The 25,289-nt window shown below is 40.9% G+C and overlaps 1 protein-coding gene across 5 annotated transcripts in view; it reads left to right on the forward strand.

Moving 5' to 3' along the window:
* The window catches only part of OSBPL1A (oxysterol binding protein like 1A), a 230,981-nt gene that overhangs the window by 55,871 nt on the left and 149,821 nt on the right, over positions 1–25,289 (forward strand). For all 5 annotated transcript variants that reach the window (XM_070361859.1, XM_070361857.1, XM_070361856.1 and 2 more), the window contains 6 exons: positions 6,411–6,472; positions 6,571–6,615; positions 7,467–7,540; positions 7,655–7,718; positions 13,736–13,834; positions 17,183–17,305. In XM_070361859.1, the coding sequence (XP_070217960.1) occupies positions 6,411–6,472; positions 6,571–6,615; positions 7,467–7,540; positions 7,655–7,718; positions 13,736–13,834; positions 17,183–17,305 (467 nt within the window). The remainder of the gene's footprint in view (positions 1–6,410; positions 6,473–6,570; positions 6,616–7,466; positions 7,541–7,654; positions 7,719–13,735; positions 13,835–17,182; positions 17,306–25,289) is intronic.

Genomic DNA, 25,289 nt, shown 5'->3' on the forward strand with positions numbered 1-25,289 from the left:
ACTAAGCTTAGGTAGCAGTTGGGGTATATCCAATTCTGTTCTCCCCTAGTGTGTCTGAGGCACGTTTATTCAACACATGCCGAGCCTCTGCTGTGGTACTTACTGGCAACCCAAAAGTGAACAAAGTCTGTCTCCACGCTCTTGGAGCTTGTGTTCTGGTGGGAGGAGACAGACAAAGCAAAAAATACGTTCAGTGTCGGGCAGTGATGTGCGGAAAAATAAAACAGGCCAAAGGGAATAGAGGGTGAGTCAGTGGGGCTGTTGTTTTGGGAAGCAGGGAGGGAAGGGAAGGTCGCTCTGAAGTGACCTTGAGCAGAGAGCCAGACCAAGGACAGGAGGGAGCCCTGGTGAGGGATTCAAGCAGAAGAGCAGTGAAAGCAGAGGAGAGGCCAGTGTGAAAGCTCAGGGTAGGCGGGCAATTGACATATTTGAGGAAGAGAGCTGCCTGGGTGCCTAGAAGGTGCTCATCAGGGAGAGTGGTATCTCCAGACAGTAGCTAGAGGCTCAGCCCTGCTGGCCAGTGTGGAGGGTTTTGAGCAGAAAAGGCGATGTGAGCATGTACTTAGGATGTGAGACCCTCGACTTGCTAATCACTTGCCTCTGCAGCCTTTATCAAAGCGTCTGTCCATTCCTCTTCCATTGCTCTGTTACCCCTTTCTCGTCCACTTGAAGCACTGGCTGTGTGTTCTCTGTACTCACTCATTGCCTCATCTCTACCTTCCTTCACCAGTGTAGCACTTTTAATGTGTGTTTGTTTAAGGTTTTATTAGCTGGTAATCTTTCCCCGTACTATTCTTTGTTGAGGATTTTCCTTGACAGTCTTTCCTCAATTGTTTTTCGAAATGGCTGTAATTTTCTTGGGTTCTTAGTAAAAATGCTGTTGGCCCCTAATTGAGATTGCATTCTTTGTAAATTAATTTGAGGCGTGTTGACATTTGTATTTGGTTTTCCCATTAAGGGCCAAGTCTGTATCATGCGAAAATTTAAAAACAGGATCATTCCTGTTTTTTACTTTATTTTGTTGTGGTTGATAAAAGGTGGTGCAATTCTGAAATAGCTGGTTATGGTGCCCAACCAGGAAAGAAAGCTATTTCATTCAGTCCAAAAAACATTTTATTAAATTTTCATGATGTGCTAGGTACTGTGGACATTGAATCCGGAAATGAGGGCTCTGTATGGGACTTCAACTGGTTGGCATGAGTTCAGAATTTATTTTTGGTGTTAGGACAGAATTCTGTGAAAGAAATCACATTGTCTTTCTCTCTACCTAAAGGAATAGTTTCTCAAAAGTGTGCTGTAGATGGAATAAAAATAACAAGTTGCTAGAGCTTTTCAGAAGACATCCTTGTATGTGCTGGCTAGAAAACCTAAAGTGATTATCAGTTGTTCAGTTAACATTTTAAAAAGTTTTTTCCCAAGAAAGTAATCTGTGGCCAGTCTAAGTTTTATCCATCAGCAGTCTGATAAATCTACCTCAAAAATAAATCTCAAACCCAGGTACTTTTCTCCATACCTACTGATGTCTCCATTTTGCTGCTAACTCTCTAGTTCAAGCCACCAGTATCTCTTTTTTAAAATCAATCTTTATTGTAGTATGGTTGATCTGTAATGTTTTAGTTTCTGCTGTACAACAAAGTGAATCAGGTATACATACCCATATATCAACTCATTTGTAGATTCTTGTCTCATATAGGTCATTACAGAGTATTGAGTAGAGTTCCCTGTGCTCTACAGTAGATTATTAGTTATCTATCTCTAGCAGTGTGAGTATGTCAATCCCAGTCCCCCAATTTACCCTCCCTGAGCGCCAAAGAATTGATGCTTTTGAACTGTGGTGTTGGAGAAGACTCTTGAGAGTCCCTTGGACTGCAAGGAGATCCAGCCAGTCCATTCTGAAGGAGATCAGCCCTGGGTGTTCATTGGAAGGACTGATGCTAAAGGTGAAACTCCAGTGCTTTGGCCACCTCATGCGAAGAGTTGACTCATTGGAAAAGACTCTAATGCTGGAAGGGATTGGGTGCAGGAGGAGAAGGGGACGACAGAGGATGAGATGGCTGGATGGCATCACTGACTCGATGGACGTGAGTTTGAGTGAACTCCAGGAGATGGTGATGGACAGGACTGCGATTCATGGGGTCGCAGAGAGTTGGACACAACTGAGCAACTGAACTGAACCGGTGACCATAAATTTGTTTTCTATACCTGTGACTATTTCTGTTTTATAAGTTCATTTGTACCATTTTTTAAAAAAATTCACATATAAACAACGTCATATGATTTTTGTCTTTCTTTGACTTACTTCACTCAGTATGACAATTTCTGGGACCATCCATGTCACTGCAAATGGCATTATTTCATTCTTTATTTGTGGCTGAGTAGTAGTCCATTGTATATATGTACCACATCTTTATCCATTCCTCTATGGATGGACATTTAGGTTGCTTCCATGTCCTGGCTGTCGTAACTAGGGCTACAGTGGACACTGGGGTGCGTGTATCTTTTTTGAGTTATGGGTTTTATCCAGATACATGCCCAGGAGTGGGATTGCTGGATCATATGGTAGGTCTGTTTTTAGTTTTTTAAGGAATCTCCATATTGTTCTCCATAGTGACTGCACAAACATATATTCTCACCAACAGTGTAGGATGGTTCCTTTTTCTCTACACCCTCTCCAGCATTTATTATTTGTAGATTTTTGATGATGATGGCCATTCTGACCAGTGTGAGATGATATCTTATTATAGTTTTCATTTTCATTTCTCTGATTTTGAATATCTTTTCATGTGCCTCTTGGCCTATGAGAAATGTCTATTTAGATCTTCCACCCATTTTTAAATTTTTTTTTTATGTTGAGCTGCATGAGCTGTTTGTATGTGACTAGTATCTTTCACCTGGACCTTTGCTTTGTAACTTGTATCCTTGCTTTTCTCTTGCTCACATTTACAAGCTTTTCCCACACAGGCACTGTAGTGATCTTTTTTTTTTTTTTTTACTTTTTATTACAGAAATTATCAGAGCTTAAAAAAGAGTATAATTGATGTAAAAATTATCCTCTCTCAGGCATTATCAATAATCCACTCACCAGATGTCATATTATTTTGTCTATAAATTCTTTTTTATAAGATATGGTCTTCTTTAAAAAAAAATAATGTGATAGTTGCACAACTCTGTGAATATACTAAAAACCATTGAATTGTACACTCTAAATGAGTAAATTATATGGTGTGTGAATTCTCTCAATAGAGCTATTAAATAGCCACAATGGCACTATCCTGTTAATAATTTTATAATTTCTCAAAAATCATCAAATAGCTAAAGTCCACATTTCCCCAGATATTCTTGAAAAGGTCTTTTAACACACTTTGACAGAGTTTGAAACATAAGTCAGATCATGTTATTCTTTTAGCTAAAACCTTTCTGTGGCTTTCCATCATATTTAGGCTAAAACCCAGACTCCTTGTACTGGTTCACAAAGATGTGACCTACCAGCAAGCCCTCGCAGGATGTGACTTCTCACTCCCTCTGCCTCTCTCTTGCCCACCTAACTGTTCCTACCGGCAAGCCCTCACAGGATGTGACTTCTCGCTCCCTCTGCCTCTCTCTTGCCCACCTAACTGTTCCTACCAGGAAGCCCTCGCAGGATGTACTTCTTGCAGGATGTACTTCTCGCGCCCTCTGCCTCTCTCTTGCCCACCTAACTGTTCCGAACAACAGGCCCTCGCAGGATGTGACTTCTTGCGCCCTCTGCCTCTCTCTCGCCCACCTAGCTGTTCCTACCTCAGGGCCTTTGCATCAGTTGTTGCTTCTGCTTGCAGGGCCTCTCCCCTGGTTTCTCATGAGGCTGGACCCCTTTAGTTTAAACATCCTCCCTCAGAAGGACTTTCCTCATCACTCTTCTAGTCTCCAATCTGAAGTGGCATCTCAGTCATTCTTTTTCAGAACATTCACTTAAAAATGTTGGCATAGCGTGGGTGGTGGTTTAGTTGCTGAGTTGTCTGACTCTTTGCAACCCAATGAACTGCAGCATGCCAGGCTCCTCTAACCTTCACTATCTTCTGGAGTTTGCTCAAACTCATGTTCATTGAGTCAGTGATGCCATCCAACCATCTCACCCTCTGTGGCCTCCTCCTCCTCCTGCCCTCAGTCTTTCCCAGTATCAGTCTTTCCAATGAGTTGGCTCTTTGCATCAGGTGGCCAAAGTATTGGAGCTTCAGCATCAGTCCTTCCAATGAATAGTGAGGATTGATTTCCTTTAGGATTAATTGGTTTGATCTCCTTGCTGTCCAGGGGACTCTCAAGAGTCTTCTCCAGCACCAGAGTTCAAAAGCATCAGCTCTTCAGCCCTTAGCCGCCTTTATGGTCCAGCTCTCACAGCCATACTTGACACCTGGAAAAACCATAGCTTTGAGTTTACAGACCTTTGTCAGCAAAATGATGTCTCTGCTTTTTAGTATGTTGTCTGGGTTTGTCATAGCTTGGGTTATTATTTGCTGTATCCCATTTTATTGTCTGTCTTTCCCTTTTTCTATATCACTCCCCCCCCCCAATTTTTTTTCTGTCTTGTTCACTACTGAATCCCAAGTGCCTGAAATATTGTCATATAATAGACTCATTAGACAATTTTACTGGAGAAGGCGATGGCACCCCAGTTCAGTACTCTTGCCTGGAAAATCCCACGGATGGAGGAGCCTGGTGGGCTGTAGTCCATGGGGTCGGGAAGAGTCAGACACGACTGAGCGACTTCCCTTTCACTTTTCACTTTCATGCATTGGAGAAGGAAATGGCAACCCACTCCAGTGTTCTTGCCTGGAGAATCCCAGGGACGGGGGAGCCTGGTGGGCTGCCGTCTATGGGGTCACAAAGAGTCGGACACGACTGAAATGACTTAGCAGCAGCAGACAATTTTACAAAAAATTGTCCTACACATACCAGGTGATTGGTATTTAGAAAAAGTTTATTTGATAGAATGTGTCACTTCCTGTGTAGATAGAGTTCCAGTCTGATAGGTTATTTCTTCAAAGACCTGGGTTTTTTTTTTTTTTTTGTAAATATCTTTTGTTTCTCTGGGCTTCCCTTGTGGCTCAGATGGTAAAGGATTTGCCTGCAATGCAGGAGACCCAGGTTCAGTCCCTGGTTGGGGACGATCCTCTGGAGACAGGAATAGCTACCCACTACAGTATTCTTGCCTGGAGAATTCCGTGGACAGAGCAGCCAGGTGAGTTACAGTCCGTGGGGTCGCAAAGAGTCGGACTCCACTGAGCGACTAACACTTTCACTTTTGTTTCTCTAGGAATTGGAAACTCTTGAGGGTACGAGATGATTGTTTTTCATCCTTCACATAGTACTCTGCTCACTTCAGAACTCATTAATTTACACACAAGTTCTGTTTTTGTCACTTGGTAAAACACAGAGTGCTTGTGTGTGTGAGCTTGAGAAAGTTCCCATGGCACCTTGCTGGTTTCATTCTCTGTGACCCCTTTTTCCTTTTGTCCTCAGTTATGGACCGTCACAGACTTCGTCTGTGAGTTTTCTCTGCCACCTGTTCTCCAGCGAGATAGCTTAAGAGCAGCTGTGATGAGCTAAATAATGCTCCCCCAGTGATGTGGTTAGTTGAGTATCTGGAGATAGAGAATCCTGAATTCTCCAGGTCGGCCCAGTGTAATCACGAGGGTCCTTCCTTTTGGGGAGGAGGCAGGAGGATCAGAATATTGAGAGAGAAAAAAATGTAAACAGAGGTTGGAATGATGCACTTTGAAGATGGAGGGAGGGACCACAAATCAAGAGATGTAGGCGACCTCTGGAAAAGGCAAAGAAAGAGATGCTCCCCAAGAGTCTCCAGAGGATGGCAGCCCCACCAGCGCCCTGGTTATTGGACCAGTGAAACTGAGTGTGGATTCATGACCTCCCCAGCTGCATGGGAATCATTTGTATTGTTTTAACCCACAACATGCGTGCTAAGTCACTTCGGTCTTGTCTGACTCTGTGCGACCCTATGGACTGTAGCCCGCCAGGCTCCTCTGTCCATGGGATTCTCCAGGCAAGAATATTGGAGTGGGTTGCTGTGCCCTCCTCCAGGGGATCTTCCCACCCAGGGATCGAACCCATGTCTCTTACGTCTCCTGCATTGCAGGGGTAATTAATTACAACAGCAATAGGAAACTGACGGATTGACTTTTGGCAAGAAAGCCTGAACGATCACAGAACTTATCCAGAGTGTTCAGAATTTAGTTTGATTTGCTGGCTTAATAGTTACTGAAAAAGAGGCTGTAAAGAATTGAGATGGCAACTTCAGGTAGGTGATTTGGGTCGTAGTTGATGGAATAGGAAAGATTATTACGTGCTGTCATAGCAGCATCAGTTTTCTAGTAGAATTAAGCTCTTGATGGCTTGCTTTCTTGTATTTTACACAGATCAGAAGCCTCTTGATCTTGCCCAGGGTGCTGAAATGAAACATGTTCTTGTTGGTAATAAGGTATGTGGTAATGGATTGCATTTGTATATGTAGAAAAAAAATTGGGGTTCTTGAAACACATAGATGCGCTTTTAACAAAAACGTGTTTTTTTAAATAGATCGTACACAAAGCTTTGAAGCGATATGAGGGTCCTCTCTGGAAGGTAGGTTGGAATGCGTTTTTAATTATAATACCTGGAAAAAAGATTTCTTAGGTGATCCCTTGTTAAAATTTGTTGGCGTTATTTTCTGAAGTATGTGATTTAGTAATTATTTGATCTTATGATGTAAACCATTATTATACTGCTGGACTTCATTAGGCATCTGGTGATCGTAGCAATTTACCGTCTCTTGTGTTGGTCTGACACTGTTAGGTGGCCAGGTTTGTACAGAGCAGAGTGGAGGGATGTTTTTTCTTAAGCATAGGATTACACTATCATTTTTGTTATGAACATTGATCTGTAGAAGACTCAGGAGGAATTTAATATTTAAATTGTCAGAGAACACACATGTAAAATCTTTCCGGTTATAAACACTTCTTTGCATTTTAGAGTTCAGTTATTTTCTAGAATTAACTATTTTGGAGCACGTCATTTCTTCTGCATTTGAAAACGCTCCTTCTATATATTTATGTACATGTCTGTCTGTAGTGTATAAAATTTAGGATAATTTTCCTTTTTTAGAAGCTCTTTCAGAACTTTGAGGAAATTGTCTTTGAAGCCCACAACTGACACATTTCCCTATAAATATCCTAGCATAGTATTGTCAGAACTATAAACCGTGTTCATTGTTGATCTTACCAATAAGGCATTGCTTCTGTTCCTGTCACTCGGTAGGGTATGTTTTCATTTGTGCACTCAGTTTCTAGGTAACGTTTGATCATTTTTGAGTGTGCAGTGGTACTGTCAAGATGAAAGGCTCAGATAGAACTATCATAACTTAATTACTTTTTATCAGTCAAGCATTTGAATCTAGATGTATCAGCTTGGAAAAATCTTTGTTGTTTTTCCCTTAGAGTTCCAGGTTTTTTGGCTGGAGGTTATTCTGGGTAGTGTTAGAACATGGAGTCCTCTCATGGTATAGGAAACAGTGAGTATTATGATCTTTAATACTTCTTGAGTTTCAGCATCTACATTTTGAATGATTAAAACTTTTCACTGATCTCTTTTCCTTTTGCCTTGATAATTTATATTTATTTTGAAGGCCCGATGCAGTCCATAATACTTATCGCCAGGGATGCAAGCACCTAACTCAAGCAGTCTGCACGGTAGGATGACACACGCATCTTTTGCTTAAACTGTGAACTCAGTCCTGCGAGTGATTGCGCTCAGTCATTGGAATAAGCCGCTTTGTAAAATCTTGGGGTAGAAAGCATGTGTGCAGTTTGGCCCTCCCTATTTGTGACTTAATTCCAGAAAGTTCCAAAAAGCAAAACTTGAATTTGCCATGCACCAGCAACTATTTACATAGCGTTTGCATTGTAATAGGTATTATAAATACTCTGGAGATGATTTAAAGCAAGCCAGAGTTGTGTGCAGATACTATGCCATTTTATATAAGGGCCTTGCGCTTCCGTAGATTTTGGTATTCTACTCGTATGTCTGTCGCCCACAGATACCGAGGGATGACTGCATATGTTTTTACTTGAGAACAAGTAAAGTTGTGGAATTCCATTTAAAAACTATAATCAACTTTTAAAAAAAGTCTGTGTATTGTGGGATAAGAGAAGCATGATCCAAAAACATTTATACAGAATGTTTACCATTTTGTATGTGTATGTATATATATGTGTATGTGTATATATTAACACATGTGTATGCACGTAGATATCTATATATGTGCATGTACGTGTGTGTGTCTTTGAACATGGGTACATCTGGATAATGAAAATTTTTCTGGTGGTAAAATTTAAAGCCTGTATCAAAATCAGGATGTTTAGGTTCTCCATAATCCCATCTGGCTGTTTTACTTTTACCAGCCAGGAGAAAAGAGTTTTTCCTCCATGGAGATTAGTCTAAGACTGGAGCCTGGACACACTTGTTAGCTTGCTGCTTCAGTTTCTCTAGGGTTGTCAGCATGCCACAGCGGTGCACCCTTTTTTTAAAGCATAGGACTCAGAACTTCCCAGGTGGTCCAGAGGTCCAGAGGCTAAGACTCCGCAGTTCCAGTACTCCACTGCGCAGGGTGTGGGTTCGATCCCTGGTCGGGTAACTAAGATCCCACATACTGCACAGCCAAAAGTTAACTGATAGCACCGTTTAAAAACAAAAATAAAGAAAAACAACAAAACCCCCAGCACCCACCTTTCTGTGTGAACACTCCTGGGGGAGCAGCAGCACCACCCTGGAGAAGTCACAGGCCTGGTCACCTGCACCTGCAGTCCGGCCTCCTTACACACCTGGCCCCTTAGTGTCCTCACACCTCTTTCTCCCTTGCATCGGACCAGAGGGCCAGGGAGGTGCTGTCTACACTCAGCCATCTAAACTTCTCTTTTGTTGGTGCCTCCCAGCCATTCTCATCTGTTCCAGCTTTTGATTCATTTATTGAACTCAGGTTTTTCCTCAGTTGGGTTCTTTCTCTTTCTTTTTTTGGTCATTGTTCTTTCTCATTCTTGTCTACCTTAAAAAATGACAGAAGTTGTTCCCCTGATCCTTTTAAAATTTCCTGATCTTTAATTTCTTTAGAATTGCTTAGATCCTGCTATGTTACACTTCACCTTGTGTATAGTTTTTGCTTCTTCTATAAACATCTGCTTAAAGCCTGCATTTATGAACCCATATGGATCCATTGAAGGTAATGGGCATTAGGTGAGTGACCACTATGAGGCAGGCTCTGTTTACATTCTAGACTCTAAAGGTAGATGCTTAGGTCATTGATTTGAGACCTTTTTTCTTTGCTAATATAGATATTTACATCTATAAATTTCTTTTTTAAAAAATTATAGTAAAATACACATAATGTAAAGCTTACCTTCTTATTTCAGTAGTGTTAACTCTGGGCTTCCCTGGTAGCTCAGCTGATAAAGAATCTGTCTGCAATGTGGGAGACCTGGGTTCAATCCCTGGATTGGGAAGATTCCCTGGAGGAGGGCATGACAACCCACTCCAGTAGCAACCCACTGCCTGGAGAATCCCCATGGACAGAGGCGCCTGGTGAGCTACAGTCCATGGGGTTGCAAAGAGTGGGACACGACTGAGCGACTCAGCAGCAGCAGTGTTAACTGTATTCACTTTGTTGTCCAGCACATCTCTAGAACTTTCTCATCTTGCAGAACTGAAACTTGATACACATGCAAGAGCACCTCTCTGTTTCCCATACCCCCACCCCCGGCAACCACCATTCTACTTTCTGTTTCTGTGCTTTGCCTACTTCAGATATCTCACCTGAGTGGAATTATACAGTAATTGACAGGTTTATTTCACTTAGCATAATGTCCTTAAGGGTCATCCATGTTATAGCATGTGACAGGATTTCTTTTCTTAAGGCTGAATAATATTCCACTGTTACATATAGACCACATTATCTTTATCTGTTCCTCTACTAATGGATGTTTGAATTGTTTCCACCTTTTGGCCGTTGTGAATACTGCCGCTATAAACATAAGTGTGAAAATGTCTCATCAGATGCTTTCATTTCTTTTCGATGTAAACCTCGGTGTGGAATTGGTGGGTCATGTGGTGATTCTATTTTTCATTTTTTAAGGAACTTCCGTACTGTTTTCCATAGCACCTGCGCCATTTTACATTCGTATCAACACTGCTCCACTTTCCCCACATCCTCACTGCAACACTTATTTCAGAGGGTTTTGTTTCTTTGCCATTCGAGTAGGTATGAAATGGCATCTAACTATAGTTTGATTTCATTGCCTTGATTGTTAGTGACATTGACCATCTTTCCATGTACTTATTGACCACTTGTATATTGTCTTTGGAGAAATGCCTGTTTAATTCTCTTGCCCATTTTTTAATCAGGATTTTTTTTTTTTTTCCTTGTTGGTGTTGAGTTATAGGAGTTCTTTGTCTATTCCAGATATTTTCTCCTTATCAGGAACATTTTTTTTAATACTTATTTTTTTATTTAAATATTTGCAGTATTTTCTCCAATTTCATAGGTTGTCTTTTCACTCTGCTAATAATGTTCTTTGCATAGACGTTTTCATTTTTTGTGTAGTCTAATTTATGTTTTTTTTCTTTTGTCACTTGGACTGTTGGTATCACATCCAGGAAGCCACTTCTAAGTCCAGGGCCATGAAACTTTCTTCCCATGTTTTCTTACAAGGATTTTACAGTTTTAGCTCTGACATTGAGGCATCTGTTTCTCCCGAGGCATTTCTCCTTGGCTTGTAGGTGGCGGCCTTCTTGCTGTGTCCTCACATGGCTTTGGCTTTTCCCTGTGTGCAGGCATCCCTGCTTCCTCTTTCTCTCCTTGTAAGGACATCAGTCATACTGGACTAGGATCCCACCCTTATGATCTCATTTCACCTTAATTACCCCTTTTAAAACCTTATGAAAAGCCCTATCTCCAAATGTAGTTTCACTGGGGATTAGGACTTCAACATATAAAGCCCTTAATCTGGTTGAGTAAGTCCTTTTTCCTTTCCTAGTTAACTGAGAGTCCTCATTCTGAAAATCTGTTGAACTTTTATTAAAAGCTTTTCCCATATTATCAAAATGCCCATATAGTTGTGTTCATTTTGTTAATATGATTATATTGATAGACTTTAGGGTGTTAAAATCAATCTTACACTTCTGGGACAAATCTCAGGAGGTTGTGATATATTACCATTTTAATATATTGTTCATAAATACTTTGTTAAGAATTTTTGCTTTTTTGTTCACGATGGATACTGGTTTATATTTCTCCTGTGGTGTTTGTATTTCTCCAGTGGTATTATCTGGTCTCACATAATGAACTGGAAAATGTTCCTTTTCAGTTTTCTAGAAGAGTTTGTATAGGATTAGGTTACTGCTTCCTTAAATACTCGCTAGAATTTGCCTGTGCAGTCACAAGGGCCAGGGGGTGGGGGTGTGTGTATGTGTAGTGGGGAGAGGATTGTCATTACAAATTTGACTTGTTCAGTTGCTATAGGGTATTCATATTTTCTATTTCTTCTTGGCTTGGTGTTTGTTATTTTTGTCTTTCAAGGAATTTGTCCCTTTCTTTTCCTTTGGCTATGAAACTTAGGGTAATAATATTTCCTTGTGTTTTTAATGTCTGTGTGATAGGTAATGTTGTACACTCTTTTGCTTTTTATATTGGTAATTTATGTCTTCTCTTTTTTTCAAAGATCAATCTGCCTAGCACTTTGTCACTTTTATTTTCGAAGTGATTGATTTCATTGAAATTTTTCTTATGATTTCATTCTCTTGATTTCATCGAAATTTTTCTCAGGCTTTTGCTATTTCATTGATTTTTGTTCATTTTAAAGAATTTCTCCATGTTTTGGGCTTAATTTGCTCTATTTTATAGTTTCTTAAGGTTGTAGGTTAGATTATTCAAATTACTATACAATTCAAAATATATTCTAATTCCTGTTGTGATTTCTTCTTTGAACCAATGGATGTTTAGGAGTGTGTTGTTAAATTTCCAAATAATTGGAGTTTTCATGATTGTGTTTTTGATTTATAATTTCATTTTGGTCATTGCACATTTTCTATATGATTTCCGTCTTGTCAAATTTATTGAGGCTTGCTTGATGACTCTACATATGGATTATTGTGGAGAATGCACTAGAGAATAACATGTATTTTGCTCATGTTGGCATGTCCTATAAACATTCAGGCATGATGGTTGATAGTGCTGTTTAGATCTTTTGTGTCTTGCTGACTTTTTTTTTTCATTGTGTCAGTTGCTGAGAGAATGGTGTTTAAACTCCAGATATATTTGTAGCATTATTTATTTCTGTTATTGTTCACATGCATATTTGTGATTATTTTCTTCTTGATTAATTGACCCTTTTATCTATTCTGGTGGCCATCTTTATCTCCTATAATAATGTGTTTTGTTTTGAAATCTATTCTGTTTGATATTAATATAACCTTTCAGCCCTTCTTATGGTTATTGTTTACATAGTATCTCTTTTTGTATCTACTTTCCACCTACTATATCTTTATATTTATTTTCTGTCTCTTGTAGATAGTATATGTTTGGGTCCCTGTTAACCATTCTGACATTTTTGCCTTTTAATAGAATTTCTTTTGAGATTGTGGTCCACTTTTTTGGATTGTATCACTAAAGTTAAGTTCTAGAGATCCTGGATCCTATTATTTTTCTCCATTGAAGGTAATTTCCATTGTTTCAGATCATTTTCGTGGCTAGGTTTGATTGTAAACTGTTTCTCATACAGTGGCTCTGGTCTGCATTCAGCTAGGCGGTATCTCAGCGACTGCTTGGTATCTATTTTCTGTGCATCAGTAAGAGATGTGAACAGAGTTGGGGAATCCCATCTCTGTTTCCTTTGGAGGACTCCCCTACTGTCTCTGGTATTCATGGCTGCCTAGCTTTGCTTTCTTAATTTCCAAAGACAGACTGTTATCCAAGTATGTACTTGCTGCTGTTGTGTCTCCCCCCAGGACTGTGCTACCTCAGTGAACAGTCTTGAGGATTGGAAGTGTTAGTTGCTCAGTTGTGTCTGACTCTTTGCTACCCTATGGACTGTAGCCCACCAGACTCCTCTGTCCATGGGACTCTCCAGGCCAGAATACTGGAGTGGGTTGCCATTCCCTTCTCCAGAATATCTTCTCAACCCAGGGATCGAACCTGAGTCTCCTGCATTGCAGGCGGATTCTTTACCGTCTGAGCCACTTGGGAAGCTGAACTTGGTTGCAAGGTGATGTGCTCTCCCATCGAGTTGGCCAGCCCTTGTTCAGACTTCAGCTCTTCTTTTCTACTCCTCACGCTTTTACACTCAGTTCATTCTCTATACTCACATCAAACAAAAGGTTCAGGAGAGTGGCATGAATAAGAAACTGGAGCTCTGATATCTGAAGGACTTTATAGCCCAAGTGCATGTTATGCTAAATATTTAATAGGATGAGGGAAAAACTATATACCTAGTGTATATTATTAGTATTTACTTTGAGTAATGAAGCATATGAAAGCCAGACTTGATGTAGATAAGCTACAATGCATTTGATACTCCCAACGTTATCACTTTTTTCTATTTTAAGTGTTTACTTGGGTATTATTGTCATGTTAATAGTGTTGGTTTTATGTGTAGATCATTTAAGGGTTCTGTTTTATGGGCATGAATGGTATTGTCTTACTGACTTCTTTTTATCCAAGGTAAAATCCACTGATAGCTGCCTCTTCTTTATTAAATGCTTCGATGACACTGTTCATAGCTTCAGGGTTCCCAAGAACAGCCTTCAGCAGACAAGAGAGGTAATTTTATGGATTTGTCTTTCATAAAACAACATTTAAGGACATAAAGAATATCAAATAGGCTCAATATTAACATCTTGTTGATTATGCCTTTTTAATGGGAGTGATGATATAAAACTTTTGAAATTTGGCTTATGAATTAATTCCTTATCAACATGTACCTGCAGGTATTTTCTCTTCTTTTAAGATTTTGCTTCTGTGAAAGTTAAGGGCCCCTAGTGGTTTTAGGAAAAAGCCTAAATGATTATTCATTCTGCCCCTGAATTTATAGGTGAGGTAAGATTGAAGTGCCCTCTTAACGGTCCTGCAGCTGGCCAGCGACAGAGCCTGGCTCCAGCCCAGGTGTTCTGCTTTATTACACTGTAGACTCAGCTTCTCTTTGTGGTAATTTGAATGATAGCAGCAAGCAAGAAAATTGGGATTGATGTGACAAAAATTCATTGTGTAGTTATTTAATGGAGACTGCATATTCCTTTCGATCAAGGCAGTATTGTAAACTTACCTTGTTTTTTTATAAATCATGTAAGGGGTTAAAAGCATTTGTTTTCCAGGGGCTTCTCTTAGTAGTGGGCTTCCCTGATAGCTCAGGTGGTAAAGAATCTGCCTGCAGTGCAGGAGACTCTGGTTCGATTCCTAGGCTGAGAAGATCCGCTGGAAAAGGGATAGGCTGCCCACTCCAGTATTGTTGGGCTTCCCTTGTGGCTCAGCTGGTAAAGAATCTGCCTGCGATGTGGGAGGCCTGGGTTCAGTCCTTGGGTTGGGACTATCTCCTGGAGAAAGGAACAGCTACCCACTCCAGTATTCTGGCCTGTATTCCAGAATTCCGTGGACTGTATAGTCCATGAGGTTGCAAAGAGTCAGACATGACTGAGCAACTTTCACTTTTCCCTAAGTAGTATAGTGTATAAGAATCTGCCTACCAATGCAGGGGACACGGGTTTGATCCCTGGTCTAGGAAGATCCTGGAGAAGGCAATAGCACCCCACTCCAGTACTCTCGCCTGGAGAATCCCATGGACAGAGGAGCCTGGTGGGCTGCAGTCCATGGGGTCGCTAAGACTCGGACACAACTGAGGCCTTCACTTTCACTTTTCACTTTCATGCATTGGAGAAAAAATGGCAACCCACTCCAGTGTTCTTGCCTGGAGAATCCCAGGGACGTCGGGGCCTGGTGGGCTGCTGTCTATGGGGTCGCACAGAGTCAGACATGACTGAAGTGACTTAGCAGCAGTAGCAGCAGCAGCTAGGAAGATCCTATGTAACACCTACTGAGCCTGTGCTCTAGAGCCCAGGAGCCTTAGCTACTGAGCCCATGTGCCCTAGAGCCTGTGCTCTGCAACAAGAGAAGCCACCACAATAAGAAGCCCTCACACAACTGGAGAGTACCCCTGCTCTCAGCTGCTAGAGAAAAAGCCTGTGCAGCCAAAAATAGATATTTAAAATAAAAATTTTTCTAAAAATGTGTTTCCAGAATGATTAACTTTTGCCTTGCAGAGAACATTGAACAATCCAAACCATGTCTGTCCTAACGTTTCATAAAAGGGTAAGACTTCATCCTGAGAAATGCTGTGAGAAATGAGGTAGAAGGTAGGTATTTTTAGGGCAAACATTCCATATTTTTGTAAATCACTGATTTTTTAAAAACAGTAAAGCCGTGAAATTAAAAGACGCTTACTCCTTGGAAGAGAAGTTATGACCAACCTAGGTAGCATATTGAAAAGCAGAGACATTACTTTGCCAACAAAGGTCCATCTAGTCAAGGCTATGGTTTTTCCAGTGGTCATGTATGGATGTGGGAGTTGGACCGTGAAGAAAGCTGAGTGCTGAAGAATTGATGCTTTTGAACTGTGGTGTTGGAGAAGACTCTGGAGAGTCCCTTGGACTGCGAGGAGATCCAACCAGTCCATTCTAAAGGAGATCAGCCCTGGGATTTCTTTGGAAGGAATGATGCTAAAGCTGAAACTCCAGTACTTTGGCCACCTCATGCAAAGAGTTGACTCATTGAAAAAGACTGATGCTGGGAGGGATTGGGGACAGGAGGAAAAGGGGACGACAGAGGATGAGATGGCTGGATGGCATCACTGACTCGATGGACGTGAGTCTGAGTGAACTCCGGGAGATGGTGATGGACAGGGAGGCCTGGGGTGCTGCACTTCATGGGGTCGCAAAGAGTCAGACACGACTGAATGACTGAACTGAACTGATTCCTTAAAAAACTGGAAATAGAACTGCCTTATGATCCAGCAATCCCACTGCTGGGCATACACACTGAGGAAACCAGAATTGAAAGAGACACGTGTACCCCAATGTTCATCGCAGCGCTGTTTATAATAGCCAGGACATGGAAGCAACCTAGATCTCCATCAGCAGATGAATGGATAAGAAAGCTATGGTATATGTACACAATGGAGTATTACTCAGCCATTAAAAAGAATACATTTAAATCAGTTCTAATGAGGTGGATGAAACTGGAGCCTATTATACAGAGTGAAGTAAGCCAGAAAGAAAAACACCAATACAGTATACTAACATATATATGGAATTTAGAAAGATGGTAACAATAACCCTGTATATGAGACAGCAAAAGAGACACTGATGTATAAAGCAGTCTTTTGGACTCTATGGGAGAGGGAGAGGGTGGGATGATTTGGGAGAATGGCATTGAAATATGTGTAATATCATGTATGAAACAAGTTGCCAGTCCAGGTTCGATGCACAATACTGGATGCTTGAGGCTGGTGCACTGGGATGACCCAGAGGGATGGTATGGGGAGGGAGGAGGGTTCAGGATGGGGAACACATGTATGCCTGTGGCGGACTCATTTCAATATATGGCAGAACCAATACAATATTGTAAAGTTTAAAAATAAAATCAAAGTACCTTAAAAAAAAAATAAAAGATACTTAACAGCAACAACAAAAAACATCAGGGCAATTTTTGGCTCTCTTAAAATGATCTGAATTTCTTGTGCTTAAGGCAGCTTAGTAAATTGTTGCTAGACGTATTATTATGCAATAACTTACTCAACAGGGTTGAGAACCTATAATTCTTAAGTGAAAAATTCTCCACCCATTGTTTTGTTTTTGTAATGTGTTTCAGTATTAATATGAATGAATATGCAAACTTACAGATGATGTTTTTTAAAGGATTGGGAAAATTTTTTATCTAGACATGTTATAAACGAGAGACGTGCATCATTACTTCGTTGTTGGGTATTCTGCTTTGTTTTTTTGAAGCCATAACATTTTTTTTCCTCCATGTAAATTTTATGCTTTTCAGGTTGTTGTCATAATACGTGTTTCGAGTTAAAAGTGTATTTCACCTGTTTAAATCCTTGGATTATCTCAGGACTGGCTGGAAGCAATAGAAGAGCATTCTGCTTACAGCACACACTACTGTTCCCAAGACCAAGTGACTGATGATGAAGAAGACGATGCAGTTTCTGCTGTAGACTTGAAGGAATCCTTAGAGGTAAGTAGAAAATGTAACTTGACCTGTACAGCTAACTCTATCACTCAGGTTTTACTAAGAATATTTTTCTTAATATGAGGTTTTGAATTTAGATTTCTGTCCAGAATGCAAATAGTATTACTCTTTTAGTAATATTCTTCTGCTACTTATACTGTCTCTCTTATGGTAATAATGATCAAATATCTCTGTAAATAGGCTGTAATGATAGGCATGTGCCTACGTATATATTTTTTGGTTAACATGTTTATGCTGTGATCAGATGGTCATTCTCTTTGAAAACTGCTGCCAGGAGGCGAGACATGCATTGCTTGCCTTACTGCCCTTTATGACTTCACTATATATTTCAGAGTTTAAATAATGCAACCATAGTGATACCTTCCCTGGTCTGTAGTTTCATTTAAAAGCATGTGTAATCTCTAACTTCCTTGATTAGAGGTAAGGTTAAAGCATCAGTGATGAATGGAGAGGCCCTCATCTGAAGTGACATCAATGCCTCATCCACAGAGACACACCAACATAAGTAACTGAGATCGGTATCTTTTTTCTTGGCATCAGTTTTGTGGCTGTACCTTTTGAATGAATGGGTTTGGAAGAATTAGAACTACAAAAGGATAATGTGTTTTGATTTAAATAATTATATCAGAACATGTGAATTTGCCTACGCAATTTAATCCTTTTTTAAATGAAATGAATTTATTGGAGAATTTGAATGTTTCTATGTCAACAACTTTAGTGAGTTTAAGTTTACTAATATCTAAGGAGTTTTATTGACTTAAGGATCTATCAGCTTAAAATAAGAGATTCAGATATTTTGAATCCCTAATCTTATTATGGAACATGAAAAAATTTGAGCCCTTCCATGTTTGTTGAAGACATTCCCCAGAAGTTAACTGTTGCCTTACCAGCACCCCTTCTCTTTTAAAGTCGAATATGTAAAATGACAACCATAAACATAATTTTCAGATTGGTGAACTTTGCAAAAGTAACATGTAACATCTAAATAACATTAAAACTCTTCAAATAAAGAAGGTTTAAATATTTATAGCCAAAGTCATGTTAGGCAGTAAAAAATAAAACTGTGCTAAAATATTTTAACTTTTAATCAGTGTTCCTTAAGTGAAAAATCCTTCCCTATTTATGTACCTTCAACAAAAGGGTAAATAATAAAACCTGGAAGGGCTTACAAGGCATGACAACTTCTTTCCCAGGATTATGGTAATTTTAAGACCTTTTTAATGGAAGCTACAGGTAAAATATAAGCATACTAAGTTGCATATCATTTAAAAAAAACTTCCTTGAGGAAATGTTTCTTCTTTAGCTTCATTTTCAAATTTTAGAGTTATCAAGCACAACTGTACCTTTTATTCCTTAGTTGAACATTGAATTCTTACATTAACTTTAAATTCATGAGGTTTTTGCCTTGTAGATTTTATAGCACCTGAAGTCGGTGAGAGTTTCAGCCAGTGTTAAGTACTTGAGGTTTTGCAGGTTTACACTTATCTCTTTCTAGCAGAAGTTGAGTGCTTTCCTCTGTCTCAGTTTCTGGAGGTTGGTCAGAAAAGGTAAAATCTGACACGAGCCTGAGTTGTAGCTTGTGGTAGACCGGCTCCAGAACACCCTCAGTCCTTGGACTCTTAGGCTGCAGAGAAATACTGGGACCAATTTGTGAAATAGATCTATTCTAGATGTCTATAGGCTTTCTAAAGGAAATGAGGAACTCTCGGACTGGAATGTTCTGCAACTACCTGAATTAACAAAAATTAACCTCATTCCCTCAACATGGTTTTGAACGAGTAAGTGGACTTAGAAGAAATTGGGGGGGATAGGGGAGTGTCCACACAGAGTGACTGTGTCGTATGATGCTCTTGGTCCCATTGTACCTCTTCAGGGAGGGGCCTTCAGAAACTTAAAACATTTTGTCTGAGCCCTCAGTCTGTCACTGTCTTGAGGTTTGGCCTACAGGGAGAAAAGTGTAAGACAGATCATAAAAATATTGGCCTTACAGTTATTGCCTTCATGGCAACTTGAAAATATTTCAGAAATAAAAACTGGAAGAGAAATTCAAGCAGGTGTTGGTATAGAACTCTACTGTCTAATATGATTGCTGCTAGATACATGTGACTATTTACATTTAAATGAATTAGAGTTAAATGAAAAATCCAGTAACTTTTTTTTTTAGTTTAATTTTTGTAGCTGTGCTGGGTCTTCATTGCTCTAGTTGTGGCAGGCGGGGGCTACTGTCTGGCTGCAGAGGGCCAGCTTTCACTGTGTGACTTCTCTCATGGCGGAGCACAGGCTCCAGGGCACGCAGGCTTCAGTAGTCGCAGTTCCCGGTCTTTAAAGCACAAGCTCAGCAGTTGTGGCACATGGGCTTAGTTGCTCCTTAACATGTGGGGTCTTCTGTGACCTGCAGTCTAACCTGTGTCTCCTGCATTGGCGGGTGGATCCTTTACACTGAGCTACGGGAGAAGTCCTAGTTCCTTATTTTAATTAGCCACGTTTCAAGCGCTCAGCATTTGGACTCTTTTGTTGACTATGAGGGCTACTCCCTTTCTTCTAAGGGATTCTTGCCCACAGTAGTAGACATAATGGTCATCTGAGTTAAATTCACCCATTCCAATCCATTTTAGTTCCCTGATTCTTAAAATGTTGATGTTCACTCTTGTTATCTTCTGTTTGACCACTTCCAATTTACCTTGATTCATGGACCTAACATTCCAGGTTCCTATGCAGTATTCATTACAGCATCAGACTTGTCTTCCATCACCAGTCACATCCACAGCTGGGTGTTGTTTTTGCTTTGGCTCTGTCTCTTCATTCTTTCTGGAGTTACTTCTCCTCTGTTTTCCAGTAGCATATTGGGCACCTACCAAACTGGGGAGTTCATCTTTGAGTGTCTGTCTTTTGCCTTTTCATACTGTTCATGGGGTTCTCAAGGCAAGAACACTGAAGTGGTTTGCCATTCCCTTCTCCAGTGGACCATGTTTTGTCAGAACTCTCCACCATGACCTGTCCGTCTTGGATGGCCCTATACAGCATGGCTCATACTTTCATTGAGTTAGACAAGGCTGTGGTCCATGTGATCAGTTTGATTAGTTTTCTGTGGTTGTGGTTTTCATTCTGTCTGCCCTCTAATGGAGAAGGATAAGAGGCTTATGGAAACTTCCTGATGGAAGAGACTGACTGAGGGGGAAACTGGATCTTGTTCTGATGGGCGAGGCCATGCTCCATAAATCTTTAATCCAATTTTCTGTTGATGGACAGGGCTATGTTCCCTCCCTGTTGTTTGACCTGAGGCCAAACTGTGGTGGAGGTAATGAAGATAATGGTGACCTCCTTCAAAAGGTCCCAAGCACACACTGCCACACCCAGTGCCCCAAACCCTGCAGCAGGCCACTGCCAATCCACACCTCTGCTGGAGACTCCTGGACACTCACGGGCAAGTCTGGGTCAGTCTCTTGTGGAGTCCCTGTGCCTTTCTCTTGGGTCCTAGTGCGCACAAGGTTTTGTTTCCCCAACAGTCTGTTTCCCCAGTCCTGTGTAAGTTCTGGTGGCTCTGTGGAGGGGGTTAATGGTGACCTCCTCCAAGAGGGCTTATGCCGTACCCAGGTCTGTTGCACCCGGAGCTCCTGCCCCTGCGGCAGACCATTGCTGACCTGTACCTCCACAGGAGACACTCAAACACTCAAAGGCAGATCTGGCTCAGTCTCTATGGAGTCTCCTGGTGCGCATAAGGTTTTGTTTGAGCCCTCCGAGCATCTCTGGCAGGTATAGGGTTTTCTAAATGCGATTTTGCTCCTCCTACTGTCTTGCTGGGGCTTCTCCTTTGCCCTTGGACTTGGGTATCTTTTTTTTGCTGGGATCCAACATTCTTCTGTCAGTGGTTGTTCAGCAGTGAGTTGTAATTTTGGAGTTTTCTCAAGAGAAGATGAGCACACGTCCTTCTCTCCACCATCTTGCAAGCTAAATGTGGTACTTGGATGCAATCTCAAAAACGACAGAATGATCTCTTTTCATTTCCAAGGCAAACCATTCAGTGTCACAGTAATCCAAGTTTGTCCTCCAACCAGTAATGCTGAAGAAGCTGAAGTTGAACAGTTCTATGAAGACCTACAAGACCTTTTAGAACAAACACCCAAAAAAGATGTCCTTTTCATTATAGGGGACTGGAATGCAAAAGTAGGAAGTCAAGAAACACCTGGAGTAATAGGCAAATTTGGCCTTGGAGTACAGAATGAAGCAGGGCAAAAGCTAATAGAGTTTTGCTAAGAGAATGCACTGGTCATAGCAAACACTCTCTCCCAACAACACAAGAGAAGACTCTACACATGGACATCACCAGATGGTCAACACTGAAATCAGATTATATTCTTTGCAGCCAAAGATGGAGAAGCTCTATACAGTCAGCAAAAACAAGACCGGGAGCTGACTGTGGCTCAGATCATGAACTCCTTATTGCCACATTCAGACTGAAAGTGAAGAAAGTAGGGAAAACCACTACACCATTCAGGTATGATCTAAATCAAATCCCTTCTGATTATACAGTGGAAGTGAGAAATAGATTCAAGGGATAAGATCTGATAGACAACCTGAAGAACAATGGAAGGAGGTTTGTGACATTGTACAGGAGTCAGGGATCAAGGCCATCCCCAAGAAAAAGATATGCAAAAAGGCAAAATGGTTGTCCTAGGAGGCCTTAAAATAGCTGAGAAAAGAAGAGAGAGAGATGAAAGAGATCAGTCGGTCAGTCGTGTCCGACTCTTTGCAACCCCATGAATTGCAGCACGCCAGGCCTCCCTGTCCATCACCAACTCCCGGAGTTCACTGAGATTCATGTCCATCGAGTCAGTGATGCCATCCAGCCATCTCATCCTCTGTCGTCCCCTTCTCCTCTTGCCCCCAATCCCTCCCAGCATCAGAGTCTCCTCCAATGAGTCAACTCTTTGCATGAGGTGGCCAAAGTACTGGAGTTTCAGCTTTAGCATCATTCCTTCCAAAGAAATCCCAGGGTTGATCTCCTTTAGAATGGACTGGTTGGATCTCCTTGCAGTCCCAGGGACTCTCAAGAGTCTTCTCCAACACCACAGTTCAAAAGCATCAATTCTTTGGCGCTCAGCCTTCTTCACAGTCCAACTCTCACATCCATACATGAACACAGGAAAAACCATAGCCTTGACTAGATGAAACTTTGTTGGCAAAGTAATGTCTCTGCTGTTGAATATGCTGTCTAGGTTGGTCATAACTTTCCTTCCAAGGAGCAAGTGTCTTTTAATTTCATGGCTGCAGTCACCATCTGCAGTGATTTTGGAGCCCAGAAAAATAAAGTCTGACACTGTTTCCACTGTTTCCCCATCTATTTCCCATGAAGTGGTGGGACCAGATGCCATGATCTTCGTTTTCTAAATGTTGAGCTTTAAGCCAACTTTTTCACTCTCCACTTTAACCTTCATCAAGAGGCTTTTTAGTTCCTCTTCACTTTCTGCCATAAGAGTGATGTCATCTGCATATCTGAGGTTATTGATATTTCTCCCGGCAATCTTGATTCCAGCTTGTGCTTCTTCCAGCCCAGCATTTCTCATGATGTACTCTGCATATAAGTTAAATAGGGTGACAATATACAGCCTTGACATACTCCTTTTCCTATTTGGAACCAGTCTGTTGTTCCATGTCCAATTCTAACTGTTGCTTCCTGACCTGCATACAAATTTCTCAAGAGGCAGATCAGGTGGTCTGGTATTCCCATCTCTTTCAGAATTTTCCACAGTTTCTTGTGATCCACACAGTCAAAGGCTTTGGCATAGTCAATAAAGCAGAAATAGATGTTTTTCTGGAACTCTCTTGCTTTTTCCATGATCCAGCAGATGTTGGCAATTTAATCTCTGGTTCCTCTGCCTTTTCTAAAACCAGCTTCAACATCTGGAAGTTCATGGTTCACATATTGCTGAAGCCTGGCTTGGAGAATTTTGAGCATTACTTTATTAGCATGTGAGATGAGTGCAATTGTGCGGTAGTTTGAGCATTTTTTGGCATTGCCTTTCTTTGGGATTGGAACGAAAACTGACCTTTTCCAGTCCTGTGGCCACTGCTGAGTTTTCCAAATTTGCTGGCATATTGAGTGCAGCACTTTCACAGCATCATCTTTTGGGATTTGGAATAGCTCAACTGGAATTCTGTCACCTCCACTAGCTTTGTTCGTAGTGGTGCTTTCTAAGGCCCACTTGACTTCACATTCCAGGATGTCTGGCTTTAGGTCAGTGATCACACCATCGTTACTATCTGGAAAAGAAGAGAAAAGAAGAGAAGTGAAAGGCAAAGGAGAAAAGGAAAGATATACTCATTTGAATGCAGAGTTCCAAAGAATTGCAGGGAGAGATAAGAAAGCCTTCCTCATTGATCAATGCAAAGAAATAGAGGAAAACAATAGAATGGGAAAGACTAGAGATTTCTTCAAGAAAATTAGAGATACCAAGGGAACATTTCATGTAGCGATGGGCTCGATAAAGGACAGAAATTGTATGGACCTACCAGAAGCAGAAGATATTAAGAAGAGGTGGCAAGAATACACAGAAGAACTATACAAAATAGATGTACATGACCCAGATAAACTTCTTCATGACCCAGATAACCACAATGGTGTGAACACTCACCTAGAGCCAGATATCCTGGAATACAAAGTTAAGTGGGCCTTAGGAAACATCACTATGAACAAAGCTAGTGGAGGTGATGGAATTTCAGCTGAATTATTTCAAATCTTAAAAGATGATGCTGTGAAAGTGCTACACTCAATATGCCAGCAAATTTGGAAAACTCAGCAGTGGCCACAGGTCTGGAAAAGGTCAGTTTTCATTCCAATCCCTAAGAAAGGCAATGCCAAATAATGCTCAAACTACCGCACAATTGCACTCATGTCACACACTAGAAAAGTAATGCTCAAAATTCTCTAGACCAGGCTTCAACAGTATGTGAACCATGAACTTCCAGATGTTCAAGCTGGATTTAGAAAAGGCAGAGCATCCAGTAATCAAATTGCCAACATCTGCTGGATCATCAAAAAAGCAAGAGAGTTCCAGAAAAACATCCATTTCTGCTTTATTGACTATGCCAAACCCTTTGATTGTGTGGATTATAATAAACTGTGGAAAATTCTTAAAGAGATGCAAATACCAGACCACCTTACCTGTCTCCTGAGAAATCTGTATGCAGGTCAAGAGGCAACAGTTGGAACTGGACATGGAACAACAGACTGGTTCCAAATTGGGAAAGGAGTGCGTCAAGGCTGTATATTGTTACCCTGCTTATTTAACTTCTATTCAGAGGACATCATGTGAAATGCCAGTCTGGATGAAGCACAAACTGGAGTCAAGATTGCCAGGAGAAATATCAATAACTTCAGATATGCAATTGACACCACCCTTATGGCAGAAATTGAAGAAAAACTAAAGAGCCTCTTGATGAAAGTGAAAAGGAGAGTGAAAAAGTTGGCTTAAAACTCAACATTCAAAAAACTGAAATCATGGCATCCGGTCCCATCAGTTCATGACAAATAGATGGAGAAACAATGGAAACAGTGAGAGACTTTATTTTTCTGTGCTCCAAAATCACTACAGATGGTGACTGCAGCCATGAAATTAAAGGACACTTGCTCCTTGGAAGAAAAGCTATGACCAACCTAGACAGCATATTAAATAGCAGAGACGTTACTTTGCCAACTAAGGTCTGTCTAGTCAAGGCTATGGTTTTTCCAGTGGTCATGTATGAATGTGAGAGTTGGACTGTGAAGAAGGCTGAGCACCGAAGAATTGATGCTTTTGAACTGTGGTGCTGGAGAAGACTCTGGAGAGTCCCTTGGACTGCCAGGAGATCCAACCAGTCCATCTTAAAGGAAATCAGTCCTGAATATTCATTGGAAGGACTGATGCTGAAGCTGAAACTCCAGTACTTTGCTCACCTAATGCGAAGAGCTGACTCATTTGAAGAGATCCTG

The sequence above is a fragment of the Bos mutus genome, chromosome 24, assembly GCF_027580195.1.
Source record: "Bos mutus isolate GX-2022 chromosome 24, NWIPB_WYAK_1.1, whole genome shotgun sequence".
In the NCBI taxonomy this organism is placed as follows: domain Eukaryota; kingdom Metazoa; phylum Chordata; class Mammalia; order Artiodactyla; family Bovidae; genus Bos; species Bos mutus.